The 27,691-nt window shown below is 42.5% G+C and overlaps 1 protein-coding gene across 1 annotated transcript; it reads left to right on the top strand.

Moving 5' to 3' along the window:
- Positions 1-2,645: 2,645 nt before the first annotated feature.
- On the top strand, positions 2,646-21,101 carry SQLE (squalene epoxidase). Its single transcript, XM_027452695.3, has 11 exons — positions 2,646-3,492; positions 5,887-6,139; positions 6,422-6,602; positions 9,330-9,426; positions 13,100-13,213; positions 15,581-15,752; positions 16,070-16,165; positions 16,723-16,865; positions 17,973-18,069; positions 18,426-18,513; positions 19,152-21,101. The coding sequence occupies exons 1-11, from the start codon at positions 3,208-3,210 to the stop codon at positions 19,342-19,344; spliced, it is 1,719 nt and encodes a 572-aa protein (XP_027308496.2). The 5' UTR covers positions 2,646-3,207; the 3' UTR covers positions 19,345-21,101.
- The last annotated feature ends 6,590 nt before the right edge of the window (positions 21,102-27,691 follow it).

The raw sequence follows: 27,691 nt of genomic DNA, 5'->3' as shown, positions 1-27,691 counted from the left end.
TCCAAACTCTTCTCAGGTGCCTTTATTTCCTGGTTGTGAAGTTGTTCTCCAGTTTTAGAAATTCTTGTTCCAGCCTGTCCGTATTTGCTGCTGTGAAATTTGGATCATTAAATGCTGTTTCACAGCAGTCATCTTCACAGTGCTTCACAGCTGAGGCAAGAAGCTTCTTATTCTAGAAACAAAATTCATAGCAAAGGTCAAGAACACATAGAAATACAGAACAAAACAACAAGTTGTTTTGTAATGTTGGAAAATAGGAAATCCACAGGAATACCCTCTTATTTACAATAATGTAAGCAACAGAAGTTAGTCCTTTCTTACAGAAAATGGAGAAATGTAACTGTGTCAAGCTCTTCACCATAGCCAGTCCAGTGAGAGTAAACTAGGAGACAGTGAGGAGCCATCCACATTTCATGCCATGGCTGGAAACATTCAGAGCACCTCTGAGCCTCCAACAGATGCACCTGTGAGCATTGTATTCAAAACCAGAATCCTGTAATTGTTTTGATTTACTCTGAACAGAAGTATCAAGAAAAAAATACTCAGGAATTACATAATCCTGGCAGACGTTTTGCACAAGCATCTCATCAACATTTGCCTGGGTGCAAGGAGACCAAGTGTGTAGTTTTGTTATTCACTAATAAGAGCTAATTACTACCTGCAGCAGAAGAGAACCCACGCTCAGTTTTTTACCAGCCATATATTACTGCCTTCTCCTCTGTCTCAGATGCAGCATTCGGGTGTCCACAGCATGACCTGGACAGGACAGAAAGTTGGTTTTCCATAGTGGATCACATTTCCATGTTACCAGGGAGTTGATGCAAATAACCTTCCGGCTGCATAAATCAGGATCCAGGTTGGCGGTTAACATGGATTTTTGGTATTTGAGATAAAAAGAAGCATGAATTGACTCTAACCTTAAAATCATCATAGCAGCATCTTCATTCACACCACTCTGCTTCAGTTTCCTTAAACACCATTCTTCTTCCTATTAGCTCCTTAAATTTTACTGGTCCTTTGTCCAACTCTTACTAGGTATTTACATTACCCTGCTTTTATTTTCAGTAGTTTTTGGATCCTACTTGTAAACTGCTTTACCTGTCCTAGTCTTCAGAAGGATGGAAGGATGGTGTTGGTTCTAGTAAATGTTTTAACTTAAAAACTGTGCTGCTGTTCATGCTTGGTCCCTGACAAGAAATGCCCAGAAGGCTTATACACGGTTTAGTTTTGTCTTCCAAAGTACCGAGCGACTCTGTGATGCCCAGTTCATAAAACAGGCTTTTTAAGAGGGATTAAGGAACATGAGAGAATTGAACAGAAGAAATCAAGTGCAGAGGTATCTAAAAGGTTCAGTCTCAAGTGGTTTAAATATAAAACATATATAAAGTTCAAACTGGGGAAAAGCAGCCCGTGCTTGTCTGTGAACGTGGGTTTTACCAGTAGATGCCTATCATTACAGATGTCTCTGTTGCACCAAAGTTCATGCCATTTCTAAGGGCACAAGCACCATCACTGGATGAGACTGAAACTAGGGTCTTTATTGTATATATACATCTGTATATATATAAATAACCTGTGCTTAACCTTTTTACCTCACACATCTTTAGTTTTAGCCTGAGTTACCTGGAGAATGAACCAAACCCCATTCTTCTCCTGGCTCCCATTTTTGCCTTTATTCATACAAGCGTACTTTATTTATTCATTTGTTTATTTATATATTTATTTATTTATTTATTTTACTGCATGGGACATTGCTAAAAGTTCTCCCCCTCTTCACAATCCACTCCTGTGGTGCCATTTTGCCACTGCAAGGGTTTCATCTCCTCCTTGACCCGGAGTGCGCTGCTCTGTTGGCGTGGTTTTGCTTATTTTTCTACCAGTTCGGTGTGAAGTGGAGCCCTGACGTGTTTCATAACTTCGTTACTTTTGAGTATCACTGTACCATGTCCCAAGAGGCACACTCAGCATTGTTTGCTGCCACACACACTCAAGCTCAGTAACAGTTTGCAGGTTACAGAGAACAGGAAGACCAGTTGTGCCTGCTCCTGAGGAACTTAGTGTTAAAAAATGGATTTTTTTGTTTTGTTTTGTTTTGTTGCGATGGTTTCATACTGCCCAAGAGGTTACTCAATGACCAAACCTCTGGATTCCCCTTACTGTCTGTGAGTTTGGGGCACGTTATCCTTTTCCCCCATCCCTTGGCTTTACCTTTCTGGGCTCAGTTTGCAGCTGAGTGGATGGCAGCCATCCCCTGCCCCTCTCAGTGCCCTGGAGCCGTACGCCCAGGAATTTCTTTTATAACACAAAAGCCTTAAATCCTCCTCACGCTGCGCAACCCTCCCTCCCTTCAGCCCCTCCACCTGCCCTGAGGGGCCCGCGCCCCCAGCAGCGCGCATGCGCGGCGCTCCCCCTCCATCCCGTCACCACGGCAACCGCGGCGCCCCCGCCCCGCCTCCCCCTCGTCACATCGCCCTAGCCGCACGGCGAGCGCAAGCCCCGCCCCCCGCGCCCTCTGATTGGGCGCCGGGCCATAGCGCCATCTCGGCATAGCACCGCCGATTGGCCAGCCGCCGCTGGGGCACGGGGCGCGCGGTGCCGAGGGGGAGGCGGGGCTAGAGGCTCATTAGCATAGCCCCGCCCACTTTGGCGCCAGCCCGCTCCCCCCTCCCACCCCTGATCCCCCCCCCCCCGGCTGGGACCGGGGTAGGGGACAGGGACAGGGGGCAAGGGACAGGGAATAGGGGACAGGGGATAGGGGATAAGGGGATAGGGGCAGGCTGGGCACAGCAAAGGGGCGGCCCCACAGCCAGATTAGGGCAGGGAATCATCATAGCCAGAAGCCTTGAGCTCCGTGAGCATCCCTTGCGGCAGCCCAGGTGCTGCAAGAATTATTTTTTATATATATAATTTCATTTTTTATTATTTTATTTTATTTTATTTTACTTTTTTTTTTGGGAATGCAGCACAGGTGCTGTGCAGGTCCTTGGGGTTTTTAAGAAGACATCCGAGGGCAGGTTTTTATAGGATCCCCTTTGGAGCTGGGGCTGCACTCGCTGCCATTCCCCCCCTCCTTCCATCGCACCGCAAGCCTCCGTTTCCCTAATTAATATCTCCCTTAGTAAATAAATAAATTAATCAATTAATCCATTAATTTGGGGAGCACCAGCCGGCGGTAACGGCTGCAGGGGGAAGCCGCCCCGGGGCGCGATGTGGACTTTCCTGGGCATCGCCTCCTTCATCTACGTGTACAAGAAGTGCGGGGACCTGCTGAGCTACGCCAACAAGGAGCTGCTGCTCTCCGCCTTCCTCTTCTTCTCCCTGGGCTTGCTGCTGTCCTACAGGTACCATTTCGGGGGCCCCAGGCAGCAGCAGCGGCAGAAGAGCCACCCGGGGATGCTCTCCGACCTCCTCTCGGCTCTGCCGCTCGTTGGCTTCTTCTGGGCCAAGCCCAACGCTGGGGCTCGGAGGTTTGAAGCCCCCGAAGCCCGAAAGGTAAATAGGGTTGGGGGGTGGCAGCATGTGGGGTGGGGATGGCTTCACCTTGCTGGTGTGGCAGCGAGGGTTGGGGAGGGTTTGGCTTGATGTCCCCCCAGGTGGCTGGTGGGTCATGCTCAGTGTTGTTTTTTTGGGGAAAAGGGAAGGGAGAAACTCATTTATTGGGGTTTTGTGAAGTCGACTGGTGTGAGACTGCTCGAAAGGAGGGTTGTAGTAAGGGGGTTTTGGGACTAGCAGAAGGGTAGGTTCGACTGGAGGTCTGTGGTGGGGATTAGAGAGGAGCATCTCGTGGGAGGACGTGTACGCGTTGCTGAAGGTATAACAAGGACAGAGCCAGTGCTGCCCAGTGCCAGGACAAGAGGAAACAGGCATAAATTCAACACGGGAGGTTTCATCTGAACAGCAGGAAGCATTTCTGTACAGACCAAGCACTGGCACAGGTTGCTCAGAGAGGCTGCGGAGTCTCCCTCCTTGGAGATCTTCAAAAATTGCCTGGACGTGGACCTGGGCACCCTGCTCTGGGTGTCCCTGCTTGAGGATGGTCCCCAGAGCTCCATCCCATCCAGCCTCAGATATTCTGGGATTCTGCAGTCACCATCCTAATATTTCTGCATACAGCACGTTTGTCTGGAGAGCTGCAGATACATTTATTGGGGAGCTCCTGCTATTCTTCCTGTTCTTCCTATTGCTTGCACAATATCAGAGCCCGAGCTCAAGTAGGCAGTCTGGTGAGCTGTGCCCAGCTCACCAGGCTTGCTGGGAGCACTGGGGAGAGCTGGGGTTTGGCAGCGGTGCTGCAATCTAAGAGCACCCTGACATGCATATGCAGTACCTCCGCGGGTCAGCACTGCTTGGCTACCTGCCTGAGCACTTCTGGGCATGTTTCAGCTGAGCACTGACCCCTTGCACAAAAGAACTTGAAACTTTTTGGATGCGTGCCCTATGAAATTTTTTGGTAGGTCCTGGATTTTATTTGATTTTGCTGCTAAAAGCCTGCCTTTTCCCCCATTTCTTGCATTGCTCAAATTCATACTGTTATTTTTGCACGCCCTTGCTGAGTGGTAGGTATAAACATGACACAATGCCCCTAGAAATCCTGGTGTCTGTGTTGTTCTGGCCATTCATTTCACTGATGTAATCATATTTTTACTGCTGTCAGCAATGAAGTGCTGAGGCATTTGTAAAAGAGTGGATTGGACTCCAGGCTTCATTCTAGTGGCTGGAGAAACAACTTGCAGGTTTGTGCTGGAACTTTTTCTCACTTTGAAGACTGAGTGATTAAATATTGCTATGAGGTTACTACAACATAGTTGGCCATCAGGTACCAGGTACACGTTAATTGGTGTGTAATGTGAAGTGTGTCAAATCTGGGCAGGTAAATGTAGGCCATTGTACCATGCAATATGGTAATTTTGCACGTATTTTTGACTGTTTGAAGAGCTTTCATTCTAGGACCAGTTCTTTATAACGTTTCCCAGATAGCAATTTCTCCTGACATTTTTCCATGCTGAGTATTTCCATTAATGGTGTGGTGTTTTTTTTGACACACAGGTTTGCTTACAGTAAAATCAGAAAAATACATTTTCCAGTGGATATGGTAATTTTTTAAATTGCTCAGTGCAAAGTCCGCCATGTAGTAGGAACTCACTGATACGAAGGCAGTAGAATATTACTTCATAGATCAAGAATATGGGGCGGCCTTGGTTTACTGCCTTTTGTAGGAACTTGACTTTGAGGATGTCTGAGACCATGGTTATGTTAATGGTTCCTCTTTGATTGGGATGGCAGTTTTAAGCAGGTATCTTAGAATCACAGAATGGGTTGGGTTGGAAGGGACCTTAAAGCCCACCCAGTTCCACCCCCCTGCCCTGGGCAGGGACACCTCCCTCCAGCTCAGGTTGCCAAAAGCCCCATCCAGCCTGGCCCTGAGCACCTCCAGGGATGGGGCATCCACAGCTTCTCTGGGCTGCCTGTGCCAGGGCCTCACCACCCTCTGAGTGAAGAATTTCTACCATACATCTAATCTAAATCTACCCTTTTTTAGTTCAAAGCCATTTCCCCTTGTCCTATCACTACACTCCCTGATAGTCTTAATTTGCTTGTTTTGTTTTCCCTGCTTGATTTGAGCAACCTGTCCCTGCCTATGGCAGGGGGTTGGAGCTAGGTGATTTTTAAGTTCCCTTCCACCCAAACGATTCTAGGATTTGTTTTTGGTGCATTGTCGAGTGTGACTGGTCTCATTTTAAACAAAACTTAAACAGGAAGCTGCTGTCCAACCACAAAAGCTCTCAGTCTGCAGGATGAAAGTAGAACTAGTCCAAGGTCAGCCCTCTGGAAAGGTTTTGATGCAGATATTATCAGCACGTGTAACTTTGTCTTTCTTTTCTGCAGGGTAAAATAGAAGTAAACTGCTCAGACATTCATCTGACAGAGACTGCCACAAATACAGCCTTATCACCGCAGTACGATCCAGAAATTATCATCGTGGGTTCGGGTGTCCTTGGTTCTTCCTTGGCCGCAGTGCTCTCACGGGATGGAAGGAAAGTGACTGTAATTGAGAGGGATCTGAAAGAACCCGACAGGATAGTTGGAGAATTGTTGCAACCTGGAGGCTTCAATGCACTTAGAGACTTGGGTCTTGAAGGTGAGTGCATTTCAAACCGTACCTTTATCTATAACAGAACAGGTACTGCACTCAACTATGTTTTTAGAAAAAGCATGCCTATGGGGAAGATGAAGAAACAGATTATCTGTGATGTATATTCAAATTAAAATTAATTGAATTAAAAGCATTTTAAAATATTCTTTCCTCAATTGTTTATGTTTTTATAAAGAAAATGGGAGTTTACATAAATAAAAACTTATACTACATAATCAAGCTTTTAAAAGGCTTTTTAAAACTCTTCTGTTGGCTTTTATTTTGCAGATACGGTAGAAGATATTGATGCACAAACAGTAAATGGCTACATAATTCATGACATAGAGACCAAGTCGGAGGTTGAAATTCCTTATCCAACATATGAAGATGGCCGTGTTGTCAGTGGAAGGTCTTTTCATCATGGCAAGTTCATCATGGGGCTCCGAAAGGCAGCTATGGCGGAGCCCAAGTGAGTCTCATTGTGGTAGTGAATGTCATGGGCTGGATCCTGAGATGCTGTAGCACTGTCCCCTGGGTCAGAGAGGTTCCCTGTCCATCTTGTTCTGTCCCAACACAGAGGGCTCCAGTGGATGAGACTGAGACAAAGTGATAGCTGTAGTTACTCTTTCTATTTTCTGTAGACAGACCCATGAATGGAGAATACTTCATACGTTCACCTTTGGGATAAGTTAATCGTAAGACTTATGGGAATATAGGCTTTAAATATGAGGCAAGATGCTGGCCTGTCAATGTGTGAGAATAGTCCAGGGCTAAAAGCTGATTATCTTCTTCTGATTCTTGGGTTTGATATTTACCAGAAGCAGCGACCTCTTCTCAGGGAGCAATGCATAGAACTTCTTTGGTAATGAAATGTATGATACGCCTGGTGTCATTGCTTCCAGAGGTGTTTTTTATGATGCAAGAGAACAAACTTAGTCTACATTTTCATGTTCTGCTTATTCTGCTAACGAGAAGTCAAGCAAAATAGCTAGAAAGGAGCGCTAAATACCTGGAAAGAGCTACTGCCAGTAACCTCTGCATTTTAGAATCTTGAAGATGCCTCCTCTTCACAATGAAGTAAAAAGTAGTGTTTGGTATTTCCACTTTAACTGATCACTTCCTTGTATAAAAGAGATAGAAGGTAACTTTTCTTAAAACAGAATAGATTCTGGATGCTGTTTCTATTAGGTATTGTTTTTTTTTGTTTGTTTGTTTGTTTTTCTTTCCATAAATACTGCTTACCAGAGAAAAACACAAGGCATTATCTTCTTTTTACTTTGCATGTCTTTATTCTGAGCTGGAAAATTACTTTCTCTTATCATAGCTTTTATGTGATATGAATTATTAACACTAAAATACAGCATCTCTGAAATACAGTTAAAATCAATAACAATTGCATTTACTAGTGATAAAAGGTAAAGCTTTCTTCTTAAGGCTTCAAGATCATTGAAATTTGGACATCAGTTTGTTGAATTTGCAGAAAACTCCAGGAGCTGTACATAAGCTTTTATAAATTTCTGCTTAAAAGATTATGTTTGAGTCATGAATTCAATCTTCACCCCTTCTTCCACACATTATTTAATGTTCATTTTGGGTATGTTTGCTTTCCATTTTCATTATAGCACAGAAAACTGCATATTAAATCAAGGCTCAGGGGAGATCAAATACTCTTAATAGTGCTGCGAAGCTTTCTTTTTCATCTTATAAGTTATGAAAATATAGGGAATAATTACTGATAAATAAATAACAACTATAAAAGAAATATAAAAATATATATTAAAGTGCTTCTTTTTCTGATTCTAGCCCACTATAAAAATAATTCTATGATTCTGTGTCCTCTTTATCTGTATTAAGCAATATGAATTAATTTCAGATAAGTAAAATTGATTCCACAGAGAAAAGAGGTAGGGCATCATTAGTTAATTATTTTTTAGTGGATTAGAATCAGAAAAAGAAGTAAGCACTTCAATAAATGACATAACAGCTATAGAAGAAATCTAAAAGCTAGTAGGATCCACAGAACTGGTTCATCTGCAGTTAACTAACTGGTTGCTTCGTTCCCTTGCTGTTGAAGTTCCTGTTGGTGTGCTTATGCATAACCATTCGTATTTTGATAAAGCCCACCCGCTTGTTGCCTGGAAAAGTTCAGATGGTCACTTCCACGTCTTACTTGTGAGATTTAATTTGATAGATGTACTCTGGGAATGCCTAGGAAAATGAACTGCTTATGAAGCCCAAGCGTGGCTAAGAAATTTTGGTACAACTGGCATGTGGATTAGGGCACTCAGCTGGGATGTGGGAGATCCGCTCTGAAATTTCTGTGGTGGCCCGCTGTAGCAAAGCCATGAATTCAGTCACTTGTGTTTCCCTTGAGAGCCTAAAATATCAAGCTGTCATATTCTCATATGGGTCTTCATCTCATTTCTTTAAACAGTGTTCCATATGGGTATGAAAATATTTGTGAAGTAGAGAGTGTCTGTTTCAAGCTGGCCTGAACTGCTGGGATCAGGTCTAACAGCTCAGACCCCGCAAGGGATTTAAGTGGGCAGAAACATAGTTTGTGAAACCCAGATAGCTCTGGTTGGGAGGTAAAACGCAAGGGATGCTCTGTTCAAACTCTGATCATAAGCGTTATCAGATCTTTATGTTTCTGTCCTAAAGAGGTTAGATAGTTTACAGAACTCACAAAGAATAGTCCCAAATCATCTAAATTTTAAAGTTAGGTTCCTGTTAATTATTGCAGTGCTGCTTTGGATCTTGCTCTTCTTTTCCACTTGGAGTTAGGCTGCACTTGGAGTGTCAGGATTTCCCACCATTCAGCACAGATGACTCAGCTGGCTGACTTCTGACTGTAATTAGGTGTCAGACTCCTCCCTGTGTCTCTCACATGGCCCTGGAACACCTAAGGCAAAACTGGGGAATCTGCCAAGCGGCAGGGTGTTTACATTAAGCATTATGGTTTTAGAATATCCTCAAATATCAAGCCGAATGGCCATGGTGAACTGAAATTAATGAGAAGCACTTTTTGACACTTAGTATGGCTTTGGAATAGTGGTTGAGGACACTTCTTTGTAATATTTTAAAAAAATGTGTTGGCAGAGATTAGTGAAAATCAGGTTTTTCTTCTGTGCCTAGTGCCTTGAAATGCATCCGTAATCCTCTTCCTTTCTGTTCTAACTCCTCTGTTTTACTCCAGCGCAAAATTCATTGAAGGGACTGTGTTACAACTGCTTGAAGAAGATGATTGCATTGTGGGTGTTCAGTACAAGGACAAAGAAACTGGAGATACTAAGGTGAGACAGCTTTCTGTTTTGAACTTTGTTTAACTGCTGTAGGAGTAGAATTATATGTATATAGCATTTCAGAAACACTGCTATTTCAGATCAGTGGTACAGAGAAACTGCAATTACCGACGAGGTGAAAGCTTTAATAAAGGGAGATTGCTTTCTAGTGGATGCAGTCCTGGCATATGGGAATTCTTTTTATAACTTCTTGCGCAGCTTCTGATATCAGTGTCTCTGGAGAATTCAGTTTGGTTTTTTCTTCTGTATTTGTATGTCTGGAGCTTAAAATCTTTTGAAAGTTACTGATGGAAAAAGCAATTGATGCTTTGTCTGTACACAGTGGTCTACATTTCCACGTATACCTCCACCATTGACTGAGGTGTCTAAAGGTCAGATTATAGTTGTGTCCAGTCACTGAATCACAGAAAGAGAATTCTGGCCTATTTCAATTGCCTGTGATTGTTTTTTGCCCCAACTAACACTAAATTGCTGCCTAAATGCTATGAAACTGAGTGAAAATATAATAAAAAGTTTTAGGAGAGACCAGTTCTGAAGTTCTGGATATACTGCCTATTCTCTAGAAAAGCCAAATTTGAAAGTTTCCCCTTTGATGGCTTTAAAATTCCTTTGCTGCCTAAAGTTATGTACTAAGTGTCTTCAGATGTGCTCTGATGGGGGAGGCAGGAATCTCCTGTCTGTGCTCTGCTGCCCTGTGTACAAGATGCAGAAAGCTTCTGAGTAGTTGGCAGATTCAGTTCTAGGCATTGCTAATGAAATCTCTCATCTTTAGATCATTTAGAAATGAAAATGGAAATTTTCACATAAAATGTTTCCATAAAACACATTTATGGATTTTATTGTTGTAATTTTAAATATGACCTATGTGACCAGTGGTAGGGTGATCAGTGTTTTAGCTGATAATATTTCTGAGAGCATGGATGTTGTTCTTAAAGCCTTGAGTTTCCTATCTGTACAATGGGGATATGCAAATTCACATTTTGCTTTGAATGCTGATGTTCCATGGCTGGAAAGAGTGATATTATTTGCTGCCCTGTATAGCTTTTGATTATGGAAATGTGGGAAACACAGAAAATTTTTTTATCAGAAATTTCTTACACCATCTGTTAATTTTTACAGCTGGGGAACTACTTACAGGATGGGTGGGGGAGAGCCTGTTTCTGTTTCTTAGCCTGCTTTCCTAAGGAAAGGAGGCTAATGTATGTTGTATGTCTGTGACATTCTATTCTCCACATCCCCAGTCTCCATCAAATTACCTTTTAGGTTTTTGTTCTGTTAATTGAGGTTTAATTTAGCCAGTATGATAAAAGCCAAGTTATAAAATTTATCAAAAAGAGGCAATTAAACAGAGGAAAGGTCTCAGTATGTTGACTGTGGAAAAACTGTAGTATGAGTATTCAGCTCATTAAACAACAGGGAATCCATATGGGCAGGAGACCTTGCTCTAATTGCAGGAATAATTAGAGCTTGCAATAGGAAAGAGGTTATGTTAGCTCTGTCTCATGGGCTGTTTCTGAACTCACTTTTGTAAGCTCAGGGACTAGAAACACGTATATTATTCAGGGATATAAATACATTTTTAAAATATATATTACGTATATATTTACTCAGCTCTACTTTCACTTTGTCCAAGTTCACACAGAAAAAGTTGTAAAGATCATGACACACAAGTGACTGAGTCCCACTGCTCTGCAGGAGAGAACTGCTCTTAGAGGAGCTCGTTCCATGTAGATGTACAATTCACATCTACAAGCCCTGCATGGGGCTTTCGGGCCAAGGTTTTGGTAGGAGGGGGCTGCAGGGGTGGCCTCTGTGAGAAGCATCCAGCAGCTGCCTCATGTTAGATAAGGGCCAGTTTCAACCAGTTCCAAAGGGATCCACCACTACCCAGAACCAAGGCAGTAAGTGATGTTTGCACATCTGTGAGAGCAGATTTAAGAAAGGGAAAGAAAAAACCTGCTGTGACACAGCAGCTGGGAGAGCAAGGAGTGAGAAGCAGCCCTGCAGCCCCCCAGGTGAGTGCAGCAGAAGGGCAGGAGGTGCTCCAGGCGGGCAGCAGCAGCTCCCCTGGTGCCTGTGGAGAGGCCCCAGGTGGAGCAGGCTGTCCCCCTGCAGCCCGTGGGTCCCACATGGAGCAGATCTCCACGCTGCAGCCCCCCCATGGGTGGAGGAGCCCCTGGTGGAGCAGGTGGATGTGGCCTGGAGGAGGCTGCGGCCCATGGAGAGCCCCCGCAGGAGCAGGCCCCGGGCCGGAGCTGCAGCCCGTGGAGAGGAGCCCACGCAGGAGCAGGGGGGCTGGGGGGAGCTGCCGGCACCCGTGGGGGGCCCGTGCTGGAGCAGTTTGCTCCTGGGGGATGGACCCCGTGGGACAGAGCCGTGTGCAGGAAGGACGGCATCCCGTGGGAGGGACCCCATGGGGAGCAGGGGCAGAGAGGGACCCTGAGGGAGCAACGGAGATGAAGTGTCAGGGACTGACCGCAGCCCCCATTCCCGTTCCCCTGTGGTGCTCATGGGGAGGAGGTGGAAGAGGGTGGGTGGTGTTTTCAGTTGTTTTTAATCTCTCACTGTTCTAGACTGTTAATGATAGATAATAAATTTTATAATCTCTCTACTGTGAGTCTCTTTTGTCCGTGATGACGCCTGTTGTATGATCTCTCTGTCCTTATTTCAACCCTTGAGCCCTTTCCTTTGTATTTTCTCCCCTCTTCCCTTTGAGGAAGGGGAGAAGGAGAGCGGTTATGGCAGAGCTCGGCTGCCCAACTGGGTAAAACCAGCACAGTGCCTCACCAGACACTTTTATCCAATAGTAATAATGAAGCATGGCATGTTTTTTTTTTTTTGCCTTGTTGCTTGCAACCTGGAAGCTTAAAAGAAAAAATATTTTTTCTGCTCATGCCAAGTGTGTGAAGACAAAGGACTAATGCTCATGACAAATCTATAGTCATTATATTCAGTGATTTAACTGCAAATGGCAATGAGAACGCTGTACATAGAGGGAAGAAACATCTACCTGTAAAAGCTTTCTCATTCTGGTGTTACATTACCATAACAATAAAATGCTTTAAAATATGTTTTAAAAAACAGAATAATTCACTCGTGCTAGGGAATAGTGTATGCATTAAACATTAGGAATTTGTGCATGCATTCAGGCTGAACCTAATCTGTTTACTCAGTTTTTATTTTGTATTTTCTCTATATACAGTATTTCTGTTTATAGATTCTAAGTATACTAGGAACTGTTCAGAGTCCACTGCTTGTTCTTTTAATGAAGATCTGGGCATGTTGACTGCATTTTGGTTTATTGCACTTTGGTTTTTGTTTTCCTGACGACGATTTTAGGCTGAGTGAAGCAATTATTCTATTTTCTTGTCCATTTTATCAGAGTTCCGACACAGTCCCCATAACTGTGTTATGTGATTGCATGTCTAAAAAAGCTGAAGAATACTGTTGGGCTAAATTTCAGAATAAATAGTTTAATATCAAGATGGGGAAAGCAAAAGTATTTTATTTCTAACAGACATTTTATAGGTGTGGTCTGTGGACCTCTTGCATGCTTATTGTTTTGAAGAGCATCTAACAGGCAACTGATAAGGAGGGCTTGAGTGTTGTTTCCCATTGTTCTGAAACAAAATTGAAAATATCCTGTCTTTCTATTATGCTGCAGGAACTTCATGCACCTCTTACTGTTGTAGCGGATGGACTTTTCTCCAAATTTAGAAAGAACCTGGTCTCCAACAACGTTACTGTTTCATCCCATTTTGTTGGTTGCATTTTGAAGGTAACTTCTGCGTATTACTGCATATAAGCCACTATGCTACCTCTTCTTAGTGCGGGCCTGGCTTTCACTTAATAATCTTTTATTGTCTTTGTTGTGAACTATACTGAGAAATGAGAAGAATCCCAGAGTCTGATGTCTTACAAAGGCCTTGCAGCATCCAAGTGTTATTGGAAAGATCATTGCGAGGTGGTACCAAAAAACACCATTTAGTATATAAGCTTTGGAAAATGCTTTTACCCTAAAAGGGGGCCAAGCATGTGTTTTGGGGGTACACAGGTCACAGTAAGCATTTATTGGAACACCTTTTATTCATTAGTTTGTTGTTAATAACAGACTCATCTGCAGTTATTAATGGCAGATAACTATTCATGTACAGCATGCTGAGTTATTCACTCGTGTACCTGGCTCTCATTTTCAAAGTTGCTTGGCTGGAGCAGTGCTTAGCAGGCCAAACCTGGCTTTGTAATCAGGAGCAGAGGGTTGTAGTGATACTCCAGGAGCTTCTGAGTGGTGTTTGGAGAGTGCCCCGGGTGTATGTATTCCTGCGTGTATAATAAAGTATTATTAGCTCCTCTGGATCAACAGGTTGCTGGTCTCCACTGGCTGCCTGTTTGTCCTTGGGAAATGTTCACACGCTTTCTTTCCAACACCTCTTTGGCCTGTTTGTTTGGTGGCGTTGTTTTTTGTTGTTGTTTGGTTGTTTTTTCCATCCAAATGTATAGGTGCCTACAGAACCTGTTAATATGAGCTCCTACAGAAGGGGAGTTTGTAGTAGAGTTTTGTGAAATGAAAGAGATGTCCAGAAGTCTGTGAAAGGAGATTTATGCAAGAAATACTTTAATCAAATGTAACTGCAGAGTTACATAAGTTTACGTAGGTAGAGAGTATTTCGATGAAAGACTTAAGCACTCTTTGTTAAAGCAAGTGTTGACTCCTTGTTGTAAGGACTGTCTTGAATTCTAACATTAAATGTTTTTCAACAGAATCAGTTAGAACAATGCTTTTAAATATTTGTTCAGCTATTCTATCGGTTTCTCCGCCACACTGAAAAGTGCTTGGAAACCTGCATCTCTGTTTTTTAACTTTTAAATTATTGATGTATACTTTGTCCCATCGCTGGGATAGCTGAACTTGCAGATTTAGGATATTTGGTAAAAGTATAGGTCAGATTTTCAAAACATTTAAATATCTGTGAGCCATATTTCTTTTTACATGAATATTGTGGTTAAAAGTTGGATTAAGACCAAACTCTACTCTTAAAGCCAGAAACCTAATCAGATAATTTCTCTGCAGTTGAGCAAGAGAGGGTTAAACAACTGGGTTAGGTTTCAACATAGCTACTTTAAACTGAGCACTGAAGCAGATTATGAAAAACACTGAAGGAAAAAAATGTTTCAGTATGTCACATAAGCCTTTGCTATGCGTGCACGGCTTTAATCTGTGAATTAGAGGTAGGCACTGCTGGAACCTACTTTGTAAAGTTGTCACTCTGGATATGGGTGTTTTGACTAGTTAACATTAAGATATCTATACCAAAGATAGTAACACAGGATTCTTATTATGGCACTTGTTCAGGGAGCAAAGACCTTGAGTTTCAGATATCCTGTGGGTCAAACCACCTGTGTTTATATCTCAGAAGAATACCCAAAACTCTGTTTCTGCCTAAAAATGGGGTACCTTGTAACTGGATACATATAAACCTTCAGGATCTATAAATGTGAGTGGGAAAAATGTGAATTCAGGTTTGTAGCTGGATGGTTGACTGCGTTGTCCTCCAAAGCTGCTGTGTTAACTGTTGGATTAACAATAAAAAAAATAATGAAGGGAGAGTGAACAAAAACTACAGAACTTTCACTGGCCTCAGAAATCTGAGTTGGAGGAGCTTCAGCACTTTTGGGGTCCTTATCCCTATAATTATTGCTGCACAACTGCCTTCTTTTTCTGTACTTTTGGAAACATGCTTAAGCATGAGAAGTGTAGTTGTCTACAGCTTAGTGTCCTTCTTTCTCTCCTATAACTTTCTTCATAGAAGTAAAAATGATCTTATGAAAAGCCACTACACTGATTACATTACAGGTTTTCAGTGGCATTTTTTAAATACTAGTGAGGCTTTCAAATGAAACATATAAAATGTATTTTAATGAATATTAAAATGTGTTGCCAAAAGAATTGTAATTACACAGAAGTTCAGAACTTTCTTCTTGAAAACACTTTCATTGTTCATTTAAAGAAAAAAAAAAAAGGATATGAACTTAATATTGATACAGGATTTTATTTTGAAGTATGTCAGAAAATGATTTTGTATATCTGAAGTTTAGCATCCTTTTATTAATTGATTTCAACTGTTCTCTCCCTGTTTCTTTTTAGGATGCATCACAGTTTAAAGCTAATTATGCTGAACTTGTTTTAGCTAAAACTAGTCCAGTGTTAATCTATCAGATTTCTTCAACTGAGACTCGAGTCCTTGTTGATATTCGAGGGAAAATGCCAAAAAACTTAAAAGAATATATGATTGAGAACATTCATCCACAACTACCTGGTAAGTCTGGAAAACTTTTATGAAATCCTTTCATGATTGTCACAATTAGAGTCTGCCAAAAAGGCACGCTTCCTTCAATCCAATGAACTGTGTATTTGTGTTTTTTGTTTTTTGTTTTTTTTTTCCCATATGTACAGTTCCTGTTTCAGTAACTGTTCTCATGTAGATTCCACATCAAATAGCAGTTCGTTCTGTTGACATCCATGAGTTTAGAAGTTTGGAAGGATTACATCTCTGAGAAGAGGTTAAAATGAGTTGTATGCAAATTATTTAAGATTCTACTAAAGTAGGGTAACTGAAAAAATTGGTTATTGCAGATCACCTGAAGGAACCATTTTTAGCAGCGGTTCAGAATGATCGTTTAAGGACTATGCCAGCAAGCTTCTTACCTCCTTCAGCTGTTAACAAAAAAGGTGTGTATCGTAAAAGAAAGAGGGTGGGAGGGTGGCATTATAAACTTCTGGGACTTAAGGCCGTGTTTGCACAGATCTATGCTTGTTGCTCAGTACAACTATTTCATCCTTTTATGAAAAAGATAATAGTTTGAAAATGTATGCATTTAGCACAGTTTAACTAGAATGCTTATTTATACACAAAACTTTGAATCAATGTCTGCTTCAGTTTTTAGTTTTAAATGACTCAGTTGCTCATGCTTATATAGTTTAGTCTTTTTAAGGAAAACGTGTTTTTTAAAAAAAGAAATTACCTTGAACTCTATGTATGTGTATTCTTTGATATACACACATGCATACATATAGGGGAAAATACTTTGAACTTTTTGTATTTTGAAGTTTTTAAATCTGTTAAAGTAAGGACATCTCTTTTTTCCCCCTTTATTTTTTCTCAGTTCCTAGTTATTCATCTTATTTCCTGATGGGATTGAATTCTCAATAAGCTCGGTAAGAGGGTTTGAGTTGTAAGATTATATAGTGATTGTGCAGTAGTTCATTAATCTTTTTCTTCTACTTAGGAGTTCTTCTCTTGGGAGATGCATATAATATAAGACACCCTCTGACTGGTGGAGGAATGAGTGTTGTTTTAAACGATGTCAAAATATGGAGGAGCTTGCTCCAGGATATTCCAGACCTGTATGAAGATTCTGATATTCTTAAGGTAAAGTTTTATTTTGGACTTTGTTCAGGTGACTTCTGTTCCACTTTAGATGACACACTTTAAAGTTTTATGCAGCAGGGGGACAAGTAAGTTATTAGTGAGTCACAGCTCTTCATACTTCTTACAAATCATGCGTTAGGCATTCGTCAGTAACAGCGATGATTACTGAGTGCTATGGCTGTGAGGCAGATACAGGGCTTACAGATCAGTCTTGCTTCAGGAGGCTGCTGTGTTGTGTCTTGTCATCGTGCTTTGCTAGCGTAGTACCTGATGTTCCTGCACTGGTAGTGTTTTTGTTAATGTAGAGTGAGCTCATATGGGATGGGTTTGGACGGGTTTGCACCATTACCTTGCATGAGTGTGCTCAAAGAATAATGAGCACGTACACCTAGTTTGTCAAGGTGCCTCTTGATGCTCCACCAGCCTCTTGCCTGCCATGTTAATCTCACAATAGAGAGCTAGAAGACATTCTTCTTGCCCATAAATCAGCACCATCACTAAGATTTAGACCCAAAAAATCTCATCAGTGGATGATAAGATTTCTGATTTATTTGTTTATCACTTTTGATCAGGGCAGGCATATTGACTTGGCTAAATGACAGCCATAATAATTATAGGCCACAAATAAATTATTCAAAAAAAATGTTTGGTTTTGTTGGTTTTTTTTGTTTGTTTTGAAGTGAGAAACATTTAAAAGGAATGTCAGGACAATATGGAACTTACCTGACCAAACACAGATACCTATATCTCAGCTAATCACCTCAGACTTTCAGTTATTTTCTATTTATTCTCAGTCAAGAGGGAGAAATAAGCAAGTATTATCTTTCCAGTGTCTGAATTACTCCAGCCAACTACCATCGGATGAGATGAAGCACACCCTGAAACTGCCCTTTTTTTTCTATGTTCAGTGTCAGAGGAGCCACATAACTGGTTTAACAAATATCCAAGGTCCCTTAATGACCTAGCTCGGAACATACCCAGTGTATCTCTAAATCCACTCTATGTTTTCACATGGGTTATGACTCATATCACCTACTTAGAAATCACTTCAATGCTGTTCTGTATTGCCTGATATAGATGTGGTGTTTGTTTTTTTTTCTTTTGCAGGCAAAAAAATCATTTTACTGGTCAAGAAAAAAGTCTCATTCTTTTGTAGTGAATGTTCTTGCCCAAGCACTTTATGAACTTTTTGCTGCCACAGATGGTAAATATGTTTTAAAGATAAATTCTGGTTAATTCAAATTTGGTAAATAGATATGTCTGGGGAGGGGATGTGTATGTATAGGAGCATATTAGTATGTGTTTGTGTTTATATTGGTAACAAAACACAAAATAACTGAAATCACTTGTTCTTGTGTCAGTTAGTATTCAGGAATATGTAGATACTCCATAAGATTAACCTGTACTTAAATAAAACCATCTCCAAATCCAACTGAATTTAACAGAGCAACAGCTACCAAAGTGCCAAAGGCCTGGATTTTATATCTCTGTTGCATTTTCTGAAAGGGTTTTCAGTATCTGTTGACTGTCTTTGCTGAGTCATTTTAATTCATTTTATAGATTCCTTGCATCAGCTGAAGAAAGCCTGTTTCCATTACTTCAGACTTGGTGGAGAATGTGTCTCGGGGCCTGTTGGATTGCTGTCTGTGTAAGTTCAGTGCGCTGATAATAGTTAATGTCAGCCAGATCAAGCATTGTGAGCCTCGCTTAGAATCTGCTTTGCCCTCAGTCAGTCAACTTTGCATGGGGAGAACGGTCAACATGAGCCAATATTTTTAGAATTGTACTAAAGCCTGAAGTGTTATTTGCAGCCATGTCTTCGCTGCCTTTTTAAGCTTTTTTAAAAGGTTCTCTACAAGCTAGGGAGTTTACATAGGTGGCATGGGAGTTTGAGTGAGGAGCTGGTGGAGTTGTTTCATGCTTGAAAAGCTGAGAGCAGTGACAGCTGAGGTCTCCCACAAGTCAGCAAAAGGAACAGAGAAACAGGTAAATATCTGTGTAACCTCTTGGGAGCTGCTGAAGACAGATACACCCCTGCTTTCTCTTCATGTCCGGTAGTCTGTGTAGTGGCTAACCTCTGGAAGGGAATACAGGGGGTGTAGCAGCTCCAGGACAAGCAGACTCATTTATTATTTCTAGTTGAGATCACATTAGGATCCCAGCTGCCTACATCAGAGGGTTGTGTGTAATCTCGAGTAAACAGCTCAGTTTGTAAATTGAAAATTTGTCAATAATTTTTTTTGTTCTTTTTATGTACATATTTTATCTCTCCATTTTTTTATGCAGGTTATCTCCTAAGCCAATGGTACTGATTGGGCACTTCTTTGCTGTGGCCCTATATGCTGTTTATTTCTGCTTTAAGTCAGAGTCCTGGATTACCACGCCTCGAGCATTTTTCAGTAGTGGAGCTATACTTTACAGGAGTTGCTCTATAATATTTCCACTCATTTACTCTGAAATGAAATCCCTAATCTATTAAGGGGAAATGACTGGAAGAAGAAAACGTGAAGATCACGATGCCTTTAAAATCTTTGGACACGTACTATTTAATATTGTATTATGTTTTCTTCAAAATGCGATTTCCTTGATCAGGATTTGACTTAATTTTGGTTTTGTGGTTATATACATATATATTATATGTAAATATTCTTTCCTTTGCAATTAAAATTCAAAGAGGAGTTAGCTGTTTACAAGGACCATAATTAAGTGTTGACATATGGTAGACAATTGCCAGTTTTGTCAGAATTTCACCCCTCGCTTTATCCATTGCAGACTGCACCACTAATATTAATAAACTGAAAAGTGAAAACTGTAAACCATATGCTGCTATTATCCTTCATGCTTCTTTCTGTTCACTAGTTCCATAAAATATTTCTTCATTTCTGTCAAATATTGTACGAAAATTCTTGATTTGGGTTATTTCATTAGGATCTGCTTCTGTTCTTTTCCATTTGCAGCTAAGATACTAGTATGCTGGCACTTAAAAGGACACTAAAGAATTTCAGATTCTGAATGTCACTGTATCTTTAATGTCAGTCGCTGTTGCAAATGCCATATTACTCTTCTGAAATCATTCTTCACACCAGAATTACTTTAACCGAGTACTAATCAAACCATGGTCATGTCGACTACTGCATTGCACCCAGGTACTGAAAGCACATGGTTTTTGAAACTTTCTTCCCATCTTGCTTGCTTTTAAAAACGTAGAGGTTTTGCTTTGTTTTGCTCGGTGTGTGTGCAATTGGAGTTCAATACTGCCACTAACTGAAGCACAGCAACGAACTGTGTCCAATGCAACTTCAATCCAGGCTGTTTCCAGTAGACAGTAATCATTAATATTACTTCTAAAAAAAAATGTGAAGTACCATGAAAGTGTCCTTTTAATACTTGGAATATATTTTCTTCTTCCTGTAGAAATTACTGCATGTTACTTGACAGTCCACGTATTCCACTATTGGCTACTATTCCTCTCGATGTTACCTTAACCAGTACGCTTTCTTTTGTTCTTGTGTTCTTCCATTTTTTCCTTACCTTTCTTACGATTGCTTTGTGTATCACCATGTGGCTTTTCTGTTTTGGCTTGCCTAAACAATCATGCATCATAGAATCATAGAATATCCTGAGTTGGAAGGGACCCTTAAGGATCATCAAGTCCAACTCTTGACACCGCACAGGTCTACCCGAGTTCAGACCATCGGTGCAGCCAAGAGTTTAGAGAGCAGTAACATTATGTTTTTCTGTACTTAAAAAAACCTTTGGCTATATGTTTTAAAAATGACAGATTGCATAAGCTGTATATAAACTTACATTTTATGTTGGATTGTGGAAAAAAATCTGTGGAGGGGATATTTTAGTATTTTATTTCACAGTTACTTCAAATGACCATGTTTTTTTCTAGAAGAGACAAAAATGTATATATTTTTCTAACCATTATCACTTTTGATACCCTCTTGAAATTAAATATAAGCACATTCATGATGCATGTAAACTTTAGGGTGAAGTACTAATATTTTCAGATATCATTATTCATGGTAACTAAATGATGCCCCTTTAAGGCTATACAAAGTTCACACAATTTATACAAGTGTTTTCAAAATTTGTGACACTTTTAAAAGGATTGACTACTTTTCCTATTCTTTAATATTATTTGCAGTCACTCTTTTTTAAATTCAAGGATAAGCAATCCTGAGCCAAATACACACCCTCAGCTAACCTAAATAAAATTTGATATCTGTAGCTTTTTCAATTTTTCTTGTGTGTCTCTGGATAATGAGCTTTAATTAGGTTCTGACTGATCAGGAAATACCAGCGTGCTTAGATTTACATACACGTTTAAGCACTTTTAAAAAAATTTTCCCTTTAAACCAGTGCATGGTTAACTGTCTTTGCGATGGGGTAAATACAGAGGAGAGAAAAAATCATGTGTATACATCTAAGGAAGAGTGACCTGAAACCGAGACTCATTAAATGACTACTTATATATAGTTATCTAAGCTATATATAGTTACTTAAGCTATATATAATTATATAAGCTATATATAGTGAGGTTGTAGCTTTAAAAATAAAAAAGGCAACCAAATGCTAAGGGGGGGGGGGGGAAATAGGAAGCCAGTTGCCTTCTCTGCTCGTAGGTGGCTTGGTGGTAGTGTGGGGAGCTGAGCGATGCATTAAAGTATCACATTTCTTGGAGCTGGTCTGAGAAATTTGTCGTGTAGGTTAAGTGTTCCTGGTCTTCTGGTGATTGTTCACCTGGAACACAGAAACTACCCGATTAGTCTTGGGTCAGCCGCTGGATTTTGCAATTTATAACTTGATCGTCCTGACAGTGGTAGTAAAATGTGATGTTAGATATCTCCAGCATAATTATAGTGCCTCTTTGGGGAATGATGTGAGCAGAGGCTTAACTATTCTGTTCTGCAGCTGAAGCAAAGAGGAGCACGTCATTTCCTGAAGATGTAAATGCTTTGTAATGGATGAAGAGCACTCAAAGGCTTTACTCCTAGAACAATCCCACTAATACCTGGAGTAATGAAACAGTAACACGGGGTACTGCCCAAGCTCTGTTCCTGTTGAACAGCGACGTGGTTTTGATTAAGCACGAGCGTGGTTATAATTGCTCCCTCCTGATAATGTCAGTGTCATCTCTCTCCTTTACACTCAGGTCGTACGCCCCTGCTCCCCCATCCCTGCTGCTGGTTTTTCTGCTGTCTGGAACCAGCTTTTGTGTTCTGGACAAAAGCAAAGTCCACTCAATCCCAAATAAATATGGGCAGTTGATAAATTATGCATCCCGAAATTCAGGCTTGCTCAGCATGACGTTACCACACGGAAAACAGCGTCAGCAGTTCCTAAATTGCTCCCTTTGGAGCTCCGCAGAGCTGTGCCAGCCCCTGGGTTGTGCATGGTAAGCAGCAGCACGACAGCTTGCTGAGATAAAGTTAGTCAAGGTACTGAAAATGAAAGTGGATGGAGTATTTTGAGGGGCAACTGGAATCCATCAATGTAAGGGAAGGAACAGAGGTCGGAAAAGGAGGCCTGGTGCTGGAGTGCAGCTGTAGGTGCTGAGGTGCTGCAGTCACCGTGACTCATCCTCCCCAAGCCTCTGCTCACCTCGCAGCAGCAGCCAGAAAGGTAAACAGGGTGCTGAAACTGTTAGTGGAGAGCTAAAGGAAAAATAAAAAGGATGGGGAATACAATTGGGCATGAAACGAGCCTTTGCACCAAGTGGTGTGCGTCACAGCAGGAGCTAATGATGCTTTGGGTAGAGTCAAGAGAAGCTTTGGGCTTTGTTGGCAGTATTTTCAGAGGGTGAAGAGATAGCGAAGAGCCGTGGTTGAAGGATTTCAGGTTCTCAGCTAGGTTTTAGAGCCAGTCTTCCAGCAGGGGTTACCAGGCCAGCCTGCCACAAACACAACCGAGAACCAAGCACTGAACTGGGCCGCTTGTCAACGCCACAGCGAGCAGTTGTGGAGAGGCACCCACACAGCTTGGTGGGGCGTGTTGCTTTCTCACCCCTCATTTAGAAGCGGTTCCACCTATGCTATCACAGCGGGTAATTTGTTTTTCCATGGGAACTTGTAGGGTTTCTCCATCTCCATACCTCGTTTGCCTGTGGCCGCTCTGAGACAAGTATTGCATTTTCAGGTCTTTGAGGCACAGTTCTTTTCCTTCAGAAATTTGCCTCTAGCTTAACACCTGGGGCTTGTTGGCATGAAGACGAGATGTTGGCCTCGTCCCCCCTGGGGGATGCAGCGGGGCAGTGGCTGTTTGTCCCCCTTCATCGGGAGCCCTCTGTCTTTAGTGGTGCTGGCACAGGGCGGCTCGCGCAGGGGATCGTTGCCAGTGCTGGGTGGATCAGGCTGCCTTGCTTTGGGTGTGAGGGATGACGAGCCACGCTGTGTCAGATCAGAAAATGGGTCCTGACGTGTTTTACAAGCTTTATACAGTGAACACGGAGATCCTGGGCCCAAATGACCACGTGGGGCTTGCCAGGCACAGCTCGGAGCCCAGGAGCCACTGGTTCACCCTTTGTGTGGGAAGCATGGCATAAACATTTCCCTCACCTATATTTCAGCATCCATATAAACCTTTTACTGTGTTTTATGTTACGAAGCCCTACTACCTTTGTTGTGACTGGAGATACTTGCTGCCTCTGTGCTTTCTGTGCTAGGACAATCATTTTACCGTGTGCTTTGTCCTATGATCTGCTGGAGGATCAAAAGAAGATGCAAATAGCAAGAAATCGGCTGCTATTTTGAGAACGTTGTGGGCACTGCTGTGGCCTTGAGCCATTTTTGCTTGGCTTTTTGAAACGCGTGTGAGGCAGTGTCATCATCGAGTGGCGGATTGAAATGCCTCTCGTTGACAATGATTGTGCTTCAGTGCACATCCCACTGCAGACACCAAAACCCCTCCGGCACCTGAGATGCGATGCTGTCACAGGCAGGAAATCCATCTTGGCTTTGTGTCCCTGCCCTTGCCTCTGTCTTCCCCCGAGTCACCACATGCCTGAAAGCTTCTCAGTCGATTGCCACCTACATTACATTGTGCTCCAAAGTCTCCATCTCCCCAGGAGCTCCTAACATCGCCGGGCAGGGATCAGATTCAGCAGCAGTTTTCAGCTCATGTTTCCTTGTTTCTGTCATGGGGTGAGCAGGAAGTCAGCACGGCCTTGTGTTTGGCCATGCAGGAGTGCAGTGACTACAGGCAATGGTGCGGTGCTGGAAATTGGATGCTGGCTTCCCCCGGTTCCCTCAGTATCAGATGTGCCTGTAGCTCACAGCACAGCACCACAATGTCTCTCATATTCGGTGTCTGATCACATCAGCCTCAGCCGGCATCATTCGGCTCCATCCAGTGCCTTCGCAGCAGCTCGCGGTTGCTGTGCCTATCACATGCCGCCGTTATGATCAGACAAATTAAAGCCTGTCCCTGGGAGGCGTTTCGGCCTTTAAAAGACACTAGCACAAAGACACGGGATTGTATCTGTATTAGCCTAGGCTATACCATTAGCTTTAAGGGCGCAGTGTGTTTCTGCTAGCAAACAGCTTGAGGTTTTAGGATCCTTCACAACCGTTGCATCTCTGGGGAGCAGGGCCAGGAGGGAGCCCTGCACTGGGACGTGCTTTTTTAGTGCTAGGGAGTCCCTACGGAGACTCAAGTTAGGGTTTCCTGCTCTCCTTGGGAAGGCATTTCAAACACCCTGTTACTGTGCAGGCTCTGTAAATGCAGGGAAATTTCGATTTTCCTTCATGCTCGGTACTTATTTTTTGCATTACAAAGATTTATAGATGGAGGATTTGAAGGTGGAGGACACTGTTGTTATTTCGTTTGTATAATCTGGTCTTTATTAATATCCCATTTGTTGTTCCTTTCTAAAAATTACAGAATGTGAGAGCTGGAAGCCTTGTTTTCTGCAGATTTCTATTTATTTAGGTTATAGAAGGATTAAAAACTATGGATATAACCAATTGATGTCTCCTGGAATTATACATCTGATTGCTTATTCATCTTGCAGATTTTTGTTTAAAGAGCCACAAATGTTAAAAATAAGCATTAATAACAAATACACTGATACTATAGTGTTTTCTCCAGATGTCAGCTTATCTAAAACCAACTTTAGGAAACTACATCTGTGGTGGGGACAGGATATTTTCTTTTGTTTGGGGAAAATTTAGTGTTTTGTTTGTTTGTTTGTTTGTTTGTTTGTTTTTTTAAAGGAACAGCTTAAAATATAAATAGGGATTTTTTTATCTTTTTTTTTTTTTTTTGATGACAGTTTGTTTCCTTCCTTTGTTGCTCTTGGCCTTTCTGCTTTCTGACGGAGGTCATACCTCCTCTGACTCTTCCTCCATTTCACCACATATCTTCTTTTTTTTTTTTCCCTGCAATTTTACTATCACTGTGAAAATCCTTTTGGAAGTAGGCAAAACAGCATCCCCTTGCAGCACTGAACTCCAAAGGTTCGTACTCCATGCCTCAGAGGACCAGGCTGGGGAACATTTAACCAAGAAGGGTGTACCTGGAGCCATAGGAGCTGGTTAGATGCACCCTTGGGTGCTGGGGGAACCACCTGATGGCAGTGCAAGGCCCCTCTCAAGTCTCTTTGAAAGATTGTGGTGATCCTGGGGCCTGGATGGCAGCAAACACTACTCCTAGGAACAGCATGAAGGATGATCTGGGAAGCTACAGGAGAGCCAGTCTTGCCTTGATACCTGGGCAGGAGATCAGTAGCACCACCTCCATCGACCCCTGGGGTTGGTGCTGACACCAACACTGTCTGACCTCTTCATTAATGAGCAGGATAATGGTGTGGGCTGCACCCTCAGTGAGTCTGCAGGTGATACAAAGATGGGAGAAGCGGTGGATACACCTAGAAGGTTGTGCGACCATCCATAGGGACCAGGAGAGGCTGAAGAAATGGGCCAACAGTAACTTTATGGGGTTCAGCAAAGAGAAGTGTGAACACACCGGAGCGAGCTGAGTATGAGCACAGCGTTACCTGTCCTTGGGTGGCTGGCACTGCACAAAACCATCCGGCCCCAGCTGCACCCTGCTGCCAGGTGCTCGCATTTCTGTGGGTCTTTTTGTGAGGGCTTCCCCGTCAGGGGGCAGTGCATCAGGCGGAGGGCGCAGCTTCCTTCCCTTCATTGTTCTGCCTCAGGCTCCAACAAGCCACATCATCTCCTGAACCTAGGACACGTAGCCGAAAAGGTTTGTGAGGCTGCTTGAGACCCAGCACAAGAATGATGGCAAGCCTGGCTTGTTCAAAAGCTCATTTCATCTTTCCCCCATACCGACTGGTTCCTTTTTCTCACTGCTTTACATAGGGACCCTAAAATCTGTGCTGGGCAGGGTAAACCAGCACCACTACCCCAGCGATCCTACACAACATTGTACATCGACCTTTTTTGGGGCTCAGTTATAAATCATGTTTGTATTTTTTGGCTGATTGGTGGTCTTTTTGCTTTGTTTTGCTTTTAGCAGATTCAGCCATACTCCATCAGGAAGTTGATGATGCCTGAATTGTTTTATATCCTCGTATTGTTTTTATCCTTGTATGAATTTCCCAAGCATGTTCTTACATGGTGTCCACAGCACTGCTCAGTGCCTCCCTGCCATCCTGCCTGCAGGCTCTCAGCAGGGTGCCACCGGTGTAAGGGGGCAGGTGACACCCCGGGGACAGGCAGCGCTCCTCCAGGTGCTGAGACAATCCCGAGTGGGGCTGTGTGGGTACCCCTGAGGCAGCACCATGCCCTCCCAGCCAAGCCGGTGGTGTTTTAAGGCATTAGGCATGGAGGGGAGGTCACCACAAGGGTTGCAGCCACGTTTTTTTGCCTGCCATGAGCTCCAGGTCCGAGCTGATCAGGTGCCAGCGCAACATTTCCCCCCAGTGGCATAAAAAGGCTTTTGCACGTACAGATCATGCTCTATGTTCAGGCACTCTCATAGTCCATGCTTGATCTGAAAAACAGTGCAAAAATACAAAAGCTTCCCATTTTTTTGCCCCTCATTAATTCATTTAGCATTCATCTGTCTATGCTGGGGGTGACAGGATGGATTTTTCATGAACTAAGGTTATTCCTGCCCTGGTAGCCAGGAGGGCCATAACCCGTTATTTATTGTACCAGCTCCAATGCAGAACAAGTGGAAGATGTGGGTGGCAGCTGCCCTGGACAGCCCCCTTCACCTGTCTTGGTGGAGGTGGACAAGACAACCCATTGTTTCCAGGAAGAAAAGCCAGGGTATGTAGGAGCAGCTGAACAGGATGCATCCTCACTGCAGGCAGGGGGTGACACGGATAGGACCTGGTGCTTTGCCCCTTTTCCTCTGTGCTTGCTTTCTCACACAAACTCCACAAATCAGGAGTTCATTTGCCATCTATCTGCTCCCTAGGCATTCCTGTCTGCATTAGTGTCAGAAACATCCTTCTGCTACCTTACCTTCTGCTGTTGCATTTGAAGTGCTTCAGAAAAAAAAAAAAAAGAAAAAAGAAAAAAGTCAAGACTCAGCCTGATAAAGACCAAGCTGTGCCCTGCCAGAGTAACACCTCCCCTTGGCTTTCCCACAGCAGCCCCCAGTGAGGAAGTTATGCAGGAAGTTACGCTGGGTGCAAGAGTTTCCACACAAGCACTGAGATTTACACGAACTTGCTTCTACCCTTAGTCATGCTACAGTTGCATGGAAAGAAATTTTTGTGCCTTTAAATAGTACAGCACAAAACGGAAAATTATTTTTTGTAGCACAGAGGCAGACACCAAACATCTTTTCTCTTTTTCTCACTAACAGTCCTTTGGACACGAGACCCGACACTTGGGATTCAGGAG

Source organism: Anas platyrhynchos, chromosome 2 (genome assembly GCF_047663525.1).
Source record: "Anas platyrhynchos isolate ZD024472 breed Pekin duck chromosome 2, IASCAAS_PekinDuck_T2T, whole genome shotgun sequence".
Taxonomy (NCBI): Eukaryota; Metazoa; Chordata; class Aves; order Anseriformes; family Anatidae; genus Anas; species Anas platyrhynchos.
The sequence above is the reverse complement of the archived record's forward strand: the minus strand, read 5'-3'. Positions and strand labels throughout refer to the sequence as shown.